Source organism: Carya illinoinensis, chromosome 5, assembly GCF_018687715.1.
Source record: "Carya illinoinensis cultivar Pawnee chromosome 5, C.illinoinensisPawnee_v1, whole genome shotgun sequence".
Taxonomy (NCBI): Eukaryota; Viridiplantae; Streptophyta; class Magnoliopsida; order Fagales; family Juglandaceae; genus Carya; species Carya illinoinensis.
In genome coordinates, this window is record NC_056756.1 from 37,964,206 (window position 1) to 37,980,003 (window position 15,798).

At 35.4% G+C, this 15,798-nt stretch overlaps 2 protein-coding genes across 2 annotated transcripts; both read left to right on the forward strand.

The window, feature by feature from the left end:
• The first annotated feature begins 3,564 nt into the window (after positions 1-3,564).
• On the forward strand, positions 3,565-7,206 carry LOC122308886 (putative disease resistance RPP13-like protein 1). Its single transcript, XM_043122162.1, has one exon. It carries the CDS (start codon positions 3,565-3,567, stop codon positions 5,773-5,775), a length of 2,211 nt encoding a protein of 736 aa, XP_042978096.1. The 3' UTR covers positions 5,776-7,206.
• On the forward strand, positions 5,920-9,748 carry LOC122310321 (putative disease resistance protein At3g14460). The gene is made up of 2 exons (XM_043124217.1): positions 5,920-6,798; positions 7,454-9,748. Exons 1-2 carry the CDS (start codon positions 5,920-5,922, stop codon positions 9,746-9,748), a joined length of 3,174 nt encoding a protein of 1,057 aa, XP_042980151.1.
• Positions 9,749-15,798: the final 6,050 nt, after the last annotated feature.

Genomic DNA, 15,798 nt, shown 5'->3' on the forward strand with positions numbered 1-15,798 from the left:
ATATAGATGTAGATGTTAGTAATTAGTTAATGGTGAATTGGTTATAATTAATTGATAATATACACTACTTAATTAATAGAATATTATTTTGTAATTATATTTAAAATTTTATATTATAAATGGGAATAGATTAGATGAAAATTACATAATTAATTATATAAAATAATATATATAAAATAAAAATATATTTTTTTAATTCTGTCGATCCGATCCACTTCGGTCCGTGGAATCATGGACCGTGGACCGGACCGAACTAATTCGGTCCAAGGAATCATGGACCGAACCCTAACACTATATTTTTCGGTCCAGTCGGTTTTTTCGATCCGGACCGACCATTTTACAGCCCTACTTCCAATGCAAAAAGCAATATGAAAGGACGCCCTGGAAAGATATGAAATCAGGAAAGTAAAAAGATGAAAGAAAAAAAAAAAAAATGTAAAGATGCCGACTATATGATATAGTTGCAGTAAAAAACTAAAATATTTATTTTTATATGGATACAAAAGTATAACATGAGAGTTAAAAAAGAGACTATAATACATACGGATAAGATAAATAGAATGAAAAATTTACTATTCATTTCTATATAATAATAAAATAGACATTTATTATTATAAAAAAATATATATACTTTTACAATATGTACTTTCAAGATTGTGTTTAATTGATTTGGACATTTTCCTCTGATGCTGGTGGACATGTTGAATTTGATTGAGTTTGTTGGTGTTCCACGTGTAATGTTCAGCAAAATATATATATATTAATGATATTTTACGTCATTGTGCACTTCGGGAGTCCGAGAAAGGTTTTTTCTAATTAGTAATATTTTTTCTAAATTTTTTTAAAAATTTTATTCATATTTCAAACCTCTATCTCACTCTTTATTTTTTTTTCTATTATATTAAAATAATTTTTCTTTATTTTTTTATACTCATTTATTTATACATTTTTAACTATTTAGTTATTTTTCTTTAGGGTAAAGAGCGAAGAAAACTTTTTAACTTTTTTTTTCACATTTTCAAAATTATTTAATTATTTATTGCGCTCATATTTTTTATTTTTCATTTGTAATGAAATATTTTATACTACATATCTCTGTAAATGATAATATTTTTAAAAATCAATGCTTTCGTTACAATAATGTTTAAAAACAATCATGTTATCACAAATGATCAATAAAAATTGGATATGTCAATGGTGATTATTTTTTTCAAATTTTAACGATAATAAATATGAGTGATAGAAAATGTAGATAATTAGAAGATTAATTTAATTTTTTGGCGGCATCTTTATAAATCCTAAAATATTTATAAAAAATTATTTAGGAATGAATAATAGTTTTTAAATCCTAGATCATGGAAAACGGTTTTTGTCAAAAAATAAAAAATCAAAATTTTAAAAATTTGATGATATATGCATCCGGACGCCGACGCTTCAGCAATCGGACGGAGAACGGTTTTTTTCAACAAAAAATAATAATAATAATAATAAAATAAATTTAGAGAATTTGTTGATAAGGGCACCGGATGCGCATGCTTTCAAGGAGCACTCATTTTCTTCTATTTTTCCTACTTGCTCATTTCCTAGGGAGGAAAAGAGTAAAAAGCATAAAAGACTAAAAGAAAAGTAGAAAAGCAGTGGAAAGAAGATAATGGGTGATAGGAAAAGTCTATACGCAACCGCAAGATATCCTCGTTGCGGCCTCGGGCGTACGTGGCATGAAAAGAAAACTCGTTTTCTTTTTGTTCAAAATCTCTCTCTATTCTCTCGTTCCTCTCCTATAATTTTTTATCCGTTGCTTGTCGCAACACACCTACCTCGCTGTCCAGCCTCACGTCAACCACCGAGAGCTTGCCAACTTTCCAGCAGCCTCCACGTTTTCATTCCTCAGCCGCAGGCGAAGCCAACGCCACCATCACGCACGGAAGCTGACGCCATGGACCACCGTCTGGAATCAACCATCCACCATTGATCTTCATGCCAACTGCTCCTCCACGGAAAGACAGAACATGACCAATTAACTCTGTTTTTACTGGTAAAAAGCAGAGCAACTTTTACGTTAAGTCACTTCTCGGCAAGCTGCCCATTCTCCTCTTGCTGTAATGGCGGAGGCTTTCCACCTTCCTTTTTAGTGTTACCCATTACCCTGACCTTTTAGCTTCTCCCTCTTTCTCTGTATCTGGCAGCGGGCTGCCTCCGTTTATATTTTATACCCCCCTTCCAAGCTTCGTTCATGTTTCCTCTTCAAGTTTTATAATGTTTAGCTATTAACTAATAACTCTTAAAACAAAAGGAAAAATAGGGAGAAAACTCGAATACCAAGGAGTTCCATGTGTTCTTCGCATCGTAACAATAACATTTCGCTTGCAGAATCTGGGAGTCTTTAGCTGATAATCGCCATCAGGTGTGCTTCTTCTCTGATCTTCTTAATGTTTTAAAGATCCAGGGAGACTTTTTTTAGTGGGTTTATGACAATAGAAAAAAAAAAAAAAAAAGGAAAATAATGAGAAAGGGTTTCTGCAAAGTTCATCTCTCCCAAGATATATATCATTTCACTCTGCAAAGTTTCTTTTCCCTCCTTCCGCAGTTTGTTTCTTCTTTTAAGGTTTTTTTTTTTTTTTTAATAATATTATGAGCTGACTGGCAATTGTCACGTCAGCCACGAGGCCGCGGCGGGGACATGGGACGGTTGTCCCTAGCAGCTCTGATTACTATTATCCTTTTGTTTTTCTCTTTTGTTTCTTACCATAGAACTTGCGAGGAAGAGAGCTGGCAACGGATTCCCACATAGGAATTACAACCCACCTTCTCCGAAACAATACCCAACAACCAATGAAGACTTCTTGTTGTTGACTTGTGGAGAGCGCTCGTATAGCTTTCTTCCAGACGCATCCAGTTACTTCTTTCGACTCTCTGGTTAATCTTTTGCATCGTTTCCTGATTCATTCCTTTCTCCTGAGAAACAATGGCGTTTGGAGAGCTCTTTCTTGCTGCGTTCCTTCAAGTGTTATTTGACCGATTGGCTTCACCCGAGTTGCTGGCCTTTGCACGCCGAGAGGGACTTGAAAAAAAGCTGGACAAGTGGAGCAAGACGTTGTCAACGATTCAAAAGGTGCTTGATGATGCAGAGGAGAGGAAATTACATTCTGAGAATACGGCAGTAAAAGAGTGGCTGGAGGATCTCAAAGACTTGGCCTACGATGTGGAGGACATACTCGATGAGTTTGCCACACAAGCTTGGCGACGCAAATTAAAGGGTAAAAATCAGGCAACGACTAGTAAGGTACGGAATCTCATCCCTGCTTATTTTAGTGGTTTAAGAAGTAGGCTGGAGTCAAATATCAAGGACATCACTACTCGATTTAAAGATCTAGTGGCACGAAAAGGTGAACTCAATTGAAAGAACTTGTAGACAGGAGGCCAAATGGAATAAGAGGGCCACTAGCCCCAACTTCTATAGTGAATGAAGTCGTTTACGGCAGGGAAGGAGATAAAAAGGCTTTACTTGATTCATTGCTGAGTCAAGGATCAAACGATCAAGTCTCTGTGATCCCTATAGTTGGTATGGGGGGTATTGGAAAGACAACCCTTGCCCAGTTTGTATACAATGATGAAGTCGTCAAAAGTTTGTTTAAGCTTAGAGCTTGGACTTGCGTTTCTGAAGATTTCGATGCTATTAGGGTCACGAAAGCAATTTTAAAATCTCTTAGCCGCGAAAGCAATGATGATAATGATTTGAATTTGTTGCAAATCAAATTAAGTGAGGCCCTAAAAGGGAAGAAATTTCTAGTCATTCTGGATGATCTTTGGAATGAGAATTATAATGATTGGACAATCTTACTTGCTCCTTTCAAAGCAGGCGCTCCAGGAAGTGTAGTTATTATCACAACTCGCCATCGAGAAGTTTCGAGGAGGACAGGTACCACTGAAGCTCACGAGCTGCATTTGTTGTCAACTGACGCTTCTGTGTCCATATTTACCCAACATGCCTTGGGGACAAAAGACTTTTCTTCACACGCACACCTCAAAGATATTGGTGAGGAAATCGTTCGAAAATGTAAAGGCTTGCCTTTGGCGGCAAAAATACTTGGAAGCCTCTTACGTTCAAAACAGGACCGTGATGCCTGGGAGGAAATATTGAATAGCGAGATATGGAAAATAGGTGGCGAGGAAATCGTTCCAGCTCTTATGTTGAGTTACTACCATCTCCCATCCCATTTGAAGAGATGCTTTGCTTACTGTTCTATACTCCCTAAAGATTATGAATTTAAGGAGAAGGAGGTGGTTCTATTATGGATGGCAGAAGGCTGGATTCAACCACAACAAAAAGAAAAGGAAATGGAAGATTTGGGTTCAAAGTATTTTCGGGATTTGTTGGCAAGGTCATTTTTCCAACAATCCAACGACAAAAAATCTGGATTTGTGATGCATGACCTCATCAATGACTTGGCTAAATCTGTTGCAGGAAATACATGCTTTAGAATGGAAGATAGAGTTGAGGGTAGTAAACAAGGGAGTATTTTTAAAAAGGCTCGCCATTTGACTTATCTGGGTTACTTTCATGATGGCTTTAAAAAGTTTGAGGCCTTTTCTGAACTCACATGTTTACGTACCTTCTTACCTCTAATGCTGCCATATCCTGGGGGGTCTTATTTGACCGGTTATGTTTCTCTGGAATTGTTGCCAAAATTACGATGCTTGAGGGTGCTCTCATTGAACGGTTACTGTATAACCAAGATATCGAATTCAATTGGTGATCTCATGCATCTACGGTATCTTGACCTGTCTCACACTTGCATCACCAGCTTGCCTGAATCAACAACCGCTCTTTACAATTTACAAACATTGTTGTTAGAACGATGCCTACAGCTAGAGAAACTACCTTCAACATTTGGGAACCTGGTCAACTTACGTCACCTCAATATTTTACAAGCAATATCACTAAAAGCAATGCCTCTGCATATAGGCAAATTAACTTATCTTCGAACGTTGTCTGATTTCATTGTGGGAGAAGATTGTTGCTCGGGTTTGAAGGAGCTAGGGTCTTTGTCCTGTCTTCGAGGGACACTCTCCATTTCAAAATTGGAGAACGTGATTGTGCCAGAGGATGCAAGGGACATGAATTTAAGTGGTAAGCCGAACCTTGATGGGTTGTCATTGGGATGGAGTGAAGACGTAGATGACTCAAAGGACAGAACAAGTGAAAAGGAGTTTCTTAACATGCTACAGCCTCACAAAGTTTTGAAAGAACCGACTATCAGATGCTATGGGGGTACAGAATTTCCGACATGGTTAAACTGCCCTTCCCTTCCTAATCTGGTATTCTTGACTATTGAAAATTGTAAAAAGTGCATATCATTGCCCCCATTGGGGAAACTTCCATCACTCAGAGTCCTTTCGATCGCAGGTATGGCTAGCATGAAGAGTATGGGTCCTGAAGTTTGTGGGGATGGTTTGTCACAACCTTTTAGATCCTTGGAGACTCTAAATTTCAAGAATATGGTGGAGTGGGAGAACTGGAGTCCTTGTGAAGCATTCTCAAACTTACGTGAGCTCTCTATTAAAAATTGTCCCAAGCTGTCGGGAAATTTACCAAACCACCTTCCTTCACTTGAAAATGTTGAGATAGATGGATGTTGTCGGAAGTTAATGGTCTCAATTTCGAGCTTTCCAGATCGATGCAAAATAAAATTTGAGGGATCAGAAGGGGTGGTGTGCGGAAGAGAAGTTGATTTTAGCTCGCTGAATTTGAAGCACCTTTCAACAATTTCATAATTTGAGTCTCAAATGAAGGTGTTAATTACAATGGGTGGGCTAGCAAATGTACAAAAATTAATTGTTATAGGATGCAGGGAACTGACGCATTTGTGGTCAAATGCGGGGGGATAATTTCTGCATCTCCCAAGTCTTCGTTATCTGATGGTTTCTGATTGTCCAAAACTAGTTTCGTTGGTAGCTAAAGGCCAGCTGCCTCCAACTCTAAAGGAACTACATATTCGGGATTGCAAAAATATTCAGATTTTGGTAGAGGAGGAGGATGACACGGCCAACAGCTTCGGCAGCAACGGTGACAACACCGGATCTCATGATCTTCAGGATTTGAGCATTTCCAACTGTCCATCCCTCAAATCCCTAATATCAAGTGGTGAATTAGCAACAACACTTCAAACATTATGGATTACGTCATGTCCAGAGCTAGAGTCAATAGCGAAGGAATTACATCATAATTCATTGCTTAAATCCATTACCATTTCTTATTGCGGAAACCTTAAATCCTTACCCACCGGTATACACAGTCTCAGCCATCTAAGCGATATTCAAATTCGGGGTTGTCCAAGTCTCGATTTCTTACCGGACGGTGAGTTGCTCCCTGCCAACCTGACAAGTCTTGATCTTGACAGCTGCGAGAAAATGCAGGCCGTGGTCAATCGCATACACACTTGCACCTCTCTTCAAGATTTGAGGATGGGGAAATGTCCAAGAGCACTTGTATGCTTTCCAGAAGAAGGTTTTACCACCAACCTAACATCTCTTTGGATCCATGGTAGCAGTATCGCTCAGGGCTGGTTTGAGTGGGGGTTGCACAGGATTACCTCTCTCAAACATCTTCGAATTTGCGATGGAACTTCGCACCTGGTGTCCTTTCAAGAGATGAAGCTGCCTACTTCTCTAATCAATTTGACAATCGTTGACTTTCCGAATCTGGAATACTTGTCTCCCGAGGACTTTCGAAACCTCACATCACTTGAAGTCCTGTCAATCACCTATTGCAAAAAACTCGCGTCCTTACCAAAGAAGGTCCTACCTCCCTCACTCCGAAAACTTTGCATTAGAGGTTGTAAAAAGTTAACGTTTCCAATGAACTGCCTGCCTCCCTCACTCCTGGACCTTTTTATCTGCCATTGTCCTTTGTTGGTAGAATGGTGCAAGAAAGAACGAGGACGGGAGGGGTCTACGATGGCCCGCATCCCTTGCGTTAGATTAGATTATGTATATGTGTAGCTTAAGACTTGATTGGTAAATAGAGTGTGTATATTTCTGTACGTAGTTTTGAGATTTGTATATATATATGTACATTTGAAAATTCGGTTGCGGATGGTTGGATTAGAAAACAGGGATTCATACATATTTATTTTTCTCAGTGATCCAAAAACTGGAATTCCGGAGGACTAAATTAAAGAGATAAATAAATTATGAATTGAGTTTTATAACATTTATCAAACATATATTTATGCAATTTAATTAAAAATATACTTAACAACATCCACTACATATATTTGCTTTTACAATTCTTGTTACTTGTTTTTAAGAGCTTTTATAGTACAAAAGATACAAAACCGATCGAAACGTCTATATATAATTTATAGAACACCTTTTTTTTATTTATCTGGAATTGTTGCCAAAATTACGATGCTTGAGGGTGCTCTCATTGAACGGTTACTGTATAATCAAGATATCGAATTCAATTGGTGATCTCATGCATCTACGGTATCTTGACCTGTCTCACACTTGCATCACCAGCTTGCCTGAATCAACAACCGCTCTTTACAATTTACAAACATTGTTGTTAGAACGATGCCTACAGCTAGAGAAACTACCTTCAACATTTGGGAACCTGGTCAACTTACGTCACCTCAATATTTTAGGAACTATATCACTAAAAGCAATGCCTCCGCATATAGGCAAATTAACTTGTCTTCGAACGTTGTCTGATTTCATTGTGGGAAAAGATTGTTGCTCAGGGTTGAAGGAGCTAGGATCTTTGTCGCATCTTCGAGGTACACTCTGCATTTCAAAATTGGAGAACGTGATTGAGCCAGAGGATGCAAGGGGCATGAATTTAAGTGGTAAGCCGAACCTTGATGGGTTGTCATTGGGATGGAGTGAAGACATTGATGACTCAAAGGACAGAACAAGTGAAAAGGAGTTTCTTAACTTGCTACAGCCTCACAAAGTTTTGAAAGAACTGACTATCAGATGCTATGGGGGTACAGATTTTCCGACATGGTTAAACTGCCCTTCCCTTCCTAATCTGGTGTTCTTAACTATTAAAAATTGTAAAAAGTGCACATCATTGCCCCCATTGGGGAAACTTCCATCACTCAGAGTCCTTTCGATCGCAGGTATGGCTAGCATGAAGAGTATGGGTCCTGAAGTTTGTGGGGATGGCTCATCACAACCTTTTAGATCCTTGGAGACTCTAAATTTCAAGAATATGGTGGAGTGGGAGAACTGGAGTCCTTGTGAAGCATTCTCAAATTTACGTGAGCTCTCTATTAAAAATTGTCCCAAGCTGTCGGGAAATATACCAAACCACCTTCCTTCACTTGAAAATGTTGAGATAGATGGATGTTGTCGGAACTTAGTGGTCTCAGTTGCAAGCTTTCCAGATCGATGCAAAATAAAATTTGGGGGATCAGAAGGGGTGGTGTGCGGAAGATCAGAAGTTGATTTTAGCTCGCTGAATTTGATGCATCTTTCAACAATTTCAGAATTTGAGTCTCAAATGAAAGTGTTAATTACAATGGGTGGGCTGGCAAATGTACAAAAGTTAATGGTTTATGGATTGAAGGAACTGACGCATTTGTGGTCAAATGCGGTGGGATCATTTCCGCATCTCCCAAGTCTTCGTTATCTGCAGGTTTCTGATTGTCCAAAACTAGTTTCGTTGGTAGCTAAAGGCCAGCTGCCTCCAACTCTAAAGGAACTACGTATACGGGATTGCAAAAATATTCAGATTTTGGTAGAGGAGGATAACACGGCCAACAGCTGCGGCAACAGCGGTGACAACACCAGATCTCATGATCTTCAGGATTTGAGCATTTCCGACTGTCCATCCCTCAAATCCCTAATATCAAGCGGTGAATTACCAACAACACTTCAAACATTAGAGATTGATTCATGTACAGAGCTAGAGTCAATAGCGAAGGAATTACATCATAATTCATTGCTTAAATCTCTTAGCATTTTTGAGTGTCGAAACCTTAAATCCTTACCCACCGGTATACACAGTCTCAGCCATCTAAGCGATATTCAAATTTGGAATTGTCCAAGTCTCGATTTCTTACCGGACGGTGAGTTGCTCCCTGCCAACCTGACAAGGCTTCGTGTTGACAGCTGCGAGAAAATGCAAGCGGTGGTCAATCGCAGCATACACACTTGCACCTCTCTTCAAGTTTTGAGGATGACGAAATGTGCAAGAGCACTTGTATGCTTTCCAGAAGAAGGTTTTCCCACCAACCTAACATCTCTTTCGATCTATGATAGCAGTATCGCTCAGGGCTTGTTTGAGTGGGGGTTGCACAGGATTGCCTCTCTCAGAGTTCTTCGAATTTGCGATGGAACTTCGCACCTGGTGTCCTTTCAAGAGATGAATCTGCCTACTTCTCTAACCGATTTGCACATCTTTGACTTTCCAAATCTGGAATACTTGTCTCCCGAGGGCTTTCGAAACCTCACATCACTTGAATATCTGTGTATCAGCAATTGCGAAAAACTCGCGTCCTTACCAAAGAAGGGCCTACCTCCCTCACTCCGAAAACTTGATATTAGGGATTGTAAAAAGTTAACGTCATTTCCAACAAACTGCCTGCCTCCCTCACTCCTGGTGCTTCGGATCGAGGGATGTCCTGATTTGGGAGAATGGTGCAAGAAAGAACGAGGACGGGAGGGGTCTACGATAGCCCGCATTCCCCATGTATTCCTAGCTCAAGACTTGATTGGTAAATATAGAGGTAGATTTGTGTAGTTTTGAGATTTGTATATATATCATGTACATTTGGTTGCGGATGGTTGGATTAGAAAACAGGGATTCATACATATTTATTTTTCTCAGTGATCCAAAAACTGGAATTCCGGAGGACTAAATTAAAGAGATAAATAAATTATGAATTGAGTTTTATAACATTTATCAAACATATATTTATGCAATTTAATTAAAAATATACTTAACAACATCCACTACATATATTTGCTTTTACAATTCTTGTTACTTGTTTTTAAGAGCTTTTATAGTACAAAAGATACAAAACCGATTTATCTTTTTTTAACGTGAAAACTCATCCCTCGAGTAAGATTTATCTTTGAATTCTCACAATACACATTCCTCTAAAGTTTTCTCTATATATATAGAGAGAAAACCAATCGAAACGTATATATAATTTATATAACACTTTTTTTTTTTTTTAAAGGTGAAAATTCGTCCCTCAAGTAAGATTTGTATATATTATATATATTTTATATATTATTCATTGCCTTTTCAATCGATTCTTTTGTCAAATCCTGTTAATAACACTGCTTGCATGTAAATTTTATGGCACTAATGATCTCATTATAATGATAAATAATATTTACAGTTATAGAGTATTATAAATATTGGGCACGCTTTTCAAAAAAATGAGTAAATATAAAACTCATAAAAAAATTAATTTTGAGAACTGCTTCATACAATTGTGAAATGTGCAATCGCTGTACAACCACTTTGAAAAATAGTGAGGCTTATTATTAAAAAATTAATTTTTTTTAATGTAGGTCTCATGTTTATTTATTTTTTTAAAGTGATTATGCGGCACTAGCACACAAAATCATAAGTATCATTTCTCTTAATTTTTTAGTAGTAGACTATCTTTTTCAAAAAGAATGTGCAGTATTTGTACAACACATGATTTTATCTAGCGTTACTCAATTATAAATGATTTGGATAATTTTTTTTATAGATAAAAATTGATATTATTTATCTTCTATTTTGTGCTAGATTAAGGCATCGTTTGACTTTATAGATGAGATAAGATGTTATGAGAAATATGTAAATAATAGTGAAATAATTTGTGAATAGTAGTAAATAATTTGAGTGAAGATGTTTAATGGTATTTTAAAAAAAGAAAGAAAAAATTGAATAAAAAATTATAAAGTTAAAAGAGGGTTAGAATATAAATTCTTAATATTATTTTTATTTGAATATTTGAAAAAGTTGAATTGTTTTTGTGTTTTATTTGAAAGTTTGGAAAAGTTGTAATGATTAGATAATGAATAAATGAAAAAGTCGAAAGATTGAAATTAAAAAATATTTACATTTAAATGATGTTTTGTTATTAAAAAAATAAGATAAAATAAAATAATTTAAAATGCTAGCGGAAGAGATGGAGAATAAAATATGTGAGTAGGGCTGTAATCGAGCCAGTCTTTGGCTTGTCAAGCTCGGTTCGACTCAAAATACTCGAGCTTGAGATTTTTTTTTTTTTATTCTTTGTTCGAGCTCGACTCGATTAGCTAAACTCTAAACTTAAGCTCGAGCTCTAGCTCGTCCCACAAATCAGTTCGAGTCCAGTCGAGCTTAAGTTCGAGTCGAGTTAAGCTCGACTTGACTCGAACTCGAGATCAAATTGTTTATTTTTTTCATAAGATTTAATAATTAATAAATTAAATAAAAAATAAAAGATCTAATATTGAATTTATACAACTAACAATTAAAACTTCTATTGAATTATAAAATTTTAAAAAATTTATAAATAATTAATATCTAACTAGTTGATATTTATCCATAATAACAATATATTATATGCCTACATATATTGTTAATACATACATTTAATATGATAGTATATATTTATTTCATATATGGTTCCCACATACTAGTATATAAAACTTTTAAATTTTAATGACTAATTATTATACAAATTATAAAATATATCTATGATGTATATTTACTATATAGACATAAGTAATTAGATTATATATATTATATATTTAATTATAAAAATGATATGCTTATATTATTAGTTAATACATATATATTTATATATATATATAGGTGTATGTATATATTTATCAATATATGAATGGGTTTTAATCAAGTTGAGCTAACGAGTCGACTCGAGCATAAACGAGTAGCCTTAAAGAGTCTTAGCCTAGTCGATTCGAGTTTTGTCGGATATGTGTTATTTACCAATAAAGTGGGTATCTACTTTCACAAACGAGCTTTTTTTTTTTTTTTTTTTTTTTTACGAGTCAAGTTCGATTCGAGTTTAACCGAGTAGACTATTGAACAGATTATTTAAGTTCCATAGTTCATCATACAACTTTTTCTTCTCTATATCTTCCGCATTTTGTCCTCTATTGCTATGCACATCCCCTTCACCTTGCTCGTCGTGGCTAGGCATGGTAGCGTCTCTAAGCTCCAAGTTGCAACGCGTCAAATCTTCATACTCCTTCATTTGATTCTCCATGGCGTCTAACGCCACCTTTAGCTTCTCCTTTGTTGCAGCTAATTGTGCCTCCATATCTAGAGCATTGTTTTTGATTCACGGGTTGCTTGAGAATGTGTAATGGTCGGCATGTTGGAACCACGTTGATGTTTACTAGAAAACTGAAATCATAGATCACAGAATCCCATAGACGGCGCCACTATAAGGGACTTGTCCCACCACCTAACGTAATCGTCATCCTGCAGATCGTATATGGGTGGCATCGGATGCCTATGACAATCTTATGCTTAATTCAGTAACAAATTATGGATAATAATTCAAGTATGTAATCATATAGATTAAGACTTACCTGTTATCCATATATATAGGCATAGAAATATGTAGAAACCCATTGGATTATAAACAAATTAGGTTCATGTTGTACTTAGCCATGAGATTTATTCCTAAATTACTGGAGTTATCTGACCGCCATATTATGGATATCTATTAGAAATGACTTATCTCTTCTAATAATCAGAGTGGCCAAGTGGCCTCTTCAGATGACTATCTATTAAGGGAATTTGGCCGTCATGGGCCTTAGGGCTTCGATTTAGGGCCATCCCTATATTGGACCCTCCAATACTTTAATAACTTAACTAGATATACTTTTATGGGCTTAATTTAATGGCATGTCATATAATAATAACATAATTATAAATAATTATGTTGCTTTGTAGCAATAATTATTATTTAATAAAAGTAGAATGAGTTTTATTATCTTATTTTGTGAAAATAAAGCTTATGTTCTGAAAATTCTAAAGCACTAATCGCAGGCTCGCGCTATGACTATGAGCAAGAAGACGTCCCTGCATTTATTATGAGAAAAGAAAAAAAAAAATCATTATTTTTGTATGGCAACTACTGTTGAAGTGCAACTCAAAAAATCTTCTCGATGTGAAAATTATCAAAATGTTTTTGAAAAAATGATAGTTACCGGTCTGGTCCAGTCTTTATAGTTGTTCAATTTTCGGTTTATTATTTTCTCCAGATTAGACTGAATTACACCTCTACATAGGAGGGTATACCATAGTCAAGATTTTTAGTTTTATTAATCTAATATGCCCATAAAAAACTATCTACATAGGAGGGTATAATATTCTAACAGTCGCATAAATATTATATATTGAGAGAGAAAAACTTATATTTATGTTAAAGCTATCTATTGATCTAGCGTATTAATTTGTTTAATAGGGATAAATAACCAATAACTCTCATGGATTTATCTAGTTTGAAATTAGACCATTGTGCAATTTCTTTTAGGATGAACATTCTGTGCTATCTCAAGTCTAGCATTAATCTCATCCATCACATATTTCGTCGAAGACACGTATCACTCTCTAGAGTTGCCACTTGGTAGAAATTTTTTTTCTTACTTAAAAAATTTAAATAAAAATAAAACATCAATTACAAGAGTAACGAAGTAGCCGCATCATTTTTAGCAAGGCCACATTCTATCCCATTGCCGTCTCTATGTGTATGGCAAGTCTCAAATAGCATCCAAGAGTAAACAGTAAGGATCTCTTCCTAGATTTCAAAGCACTACTGGGCAGGATATTTGTGATCATTAAACCGGTGCACAATAAGTAATGAAGTAGTTTCAACAATGAGATTAAAGAGCTACGTACAATTGATAATAAATGCCATGCACACTTCTGTATATATATTTGAATCTAAAGTAGAGATCTGATTAAATCTACCTCTTCAGATCTACTTAAATTTTTGGTACAATTAAGTGGTAATTTCATATAAGCACACAGTAGAAGTGTCTTTCCTACTCCTTAAACCTAATCTTGTTTTCAAATTTTTAGGCATCTTCAACACTTCAATGATCAAAACATTATCTTCCAAACCTGCCAATTTTGAAACATTCCAAGCTACTTTAGAGCAAGACATCCTTAAGCTCGGAATGTATTAAGATTAGTGATTATAAAAAACTTGCACGCAAGAGATCTATTTTCTACCTAATTATTGTACTAAAATTTAACATAATCATATTTAACTTTCCACATGCTTAATTTCTTGCTGTAGAATTAACTATTAAGAGATACTAATAAATATTCCTTTGAGTATTTTTGCTTTAAAAATTTTGTCCAAAAGGAGTTGGTAGTAATAATAGTACTCCAAGCTAATTTATATTGAAGATTGAAGAGCTTGTAGTGTGTCAAATACATTGGAGATCCCAATCCCTCCTTATGTTGGCTTGTATATATTCTTTGAAGATATCCATTTTCTTTTAGGATGATCTTCAAAATCTCCCCAGAAGAAATTTGCAAAAAAATATGTTATATATAAAATCTTGTTTAAAAATTAGCTAAATTTGAAAAAAAAAAAAAAAATAATCCGATTTCGACTCTGATTCAGTCGGTACTCAACCCTAGCTAATAGGTCCTTTGGGACTAATGAAAAAATGAGAGAAGAGAGAGAATCTCTGTATCACAATACCCCAAACTGAATTAGAAACTCGAGTTAGACATATCAATCAAATCATTACATCCTCTCCCACTGTAATCCCATCCTCACAAATCAAACCCACCAACTACCAATCAAATTTACACAACAACAACCACAGGAGGAGTTTAACAATGTTCAAATGTAAGGAAGGCTCACGAAGAAGTCCCCTGTCGAGTAGGAGCAGTGCTTACTGTGCTTTACCATTCTACAAAATCTACATCTGCAATCACAGCTATGAATCAATCGTTAATGCTAATTAATTACATTGAAAACTTAATGAAAAATTCTATTTCTTCTCTCTTCTTCTCAATTTAGTCAACTTTCTTGCATTTTCTATTCAATTTTATGTCATTTTCCTTTAAATTAAATATATTATTCGATTTTCTTTTGTTTTGTTTTTAACGTTTTGGCAATGTTACAATAATTGTAATTTTATAATTTAATGTACCATGTCAAATTATATCAATGTGTGAGTTTAATTTTTATGAATCTTTATATGATCATAACATTTATCAAAATGTGAAATAAATGGAAAGAATTGGTGAAATGGTTTAAAGGGATTGTACAAAATTTAAAGCAAGAAGAGGTGTAATTGGCAATCAATGGAATAAGCGAAGTTAGTTCATAAAAATTAGTAATAAAGGGGGGAGACAGTTGAGTGCAAAGTAGTAAAAGGAAATTATTATTTTTAATAAGCTTTTATTTTTTCAACAAATTGAATGAAAGCAGATTGAGCGGCAGGAATTAAGGATGGGTCCGAGATTGTGTGCTGCTGCACAAGCGGAATCCAACGGATTGTTTGGATAGCATGACTGACTCGTTGCGGATCCCTCGGATCATGGGCTGCACCCTTCCTGGGTTTGGACGGCTGAATTTCGTTTGGATCGAAAAAACTCGTGATGTGTCAACGTTTTCTTGCAACACTCTCTCAAATATTTTAACGGAGTGACCGGTAAAAGTAATTGATTTTTATTCAAATTATATTATTTTTATGTATTTTTTTTAAAAAATAGATAAATTGATAATTTATATGTAAAAATTAATTTTTTAATAATAACTTTCACTTTTAAAAAAAGAAGATTACACAAAAATTACACACTCAAAA

Coding starts and splice junctions, on each gene's coding strand:
- LOC122308886 (XM_043122162.1), top strand. CDS start 3,565: ATGGGGGGTATTGGAAAGACAACCCTTGCCCAGTTTGTATACAATGAT.
- LOC122310321 (XM_043124217.1), top strand. CDS start 5,920: ATGGTTTCTGATTGTCCAAAACTAGTTTCGTTGGTAGCTAAAGGCCAG. Junction 6,799..7,453: donor TCGCGTCCTTACCAAAGAAG/GTCCTACCTCCC, acceptor TGTATAATCAAG/ATATCGAATTCAATTGGTGA.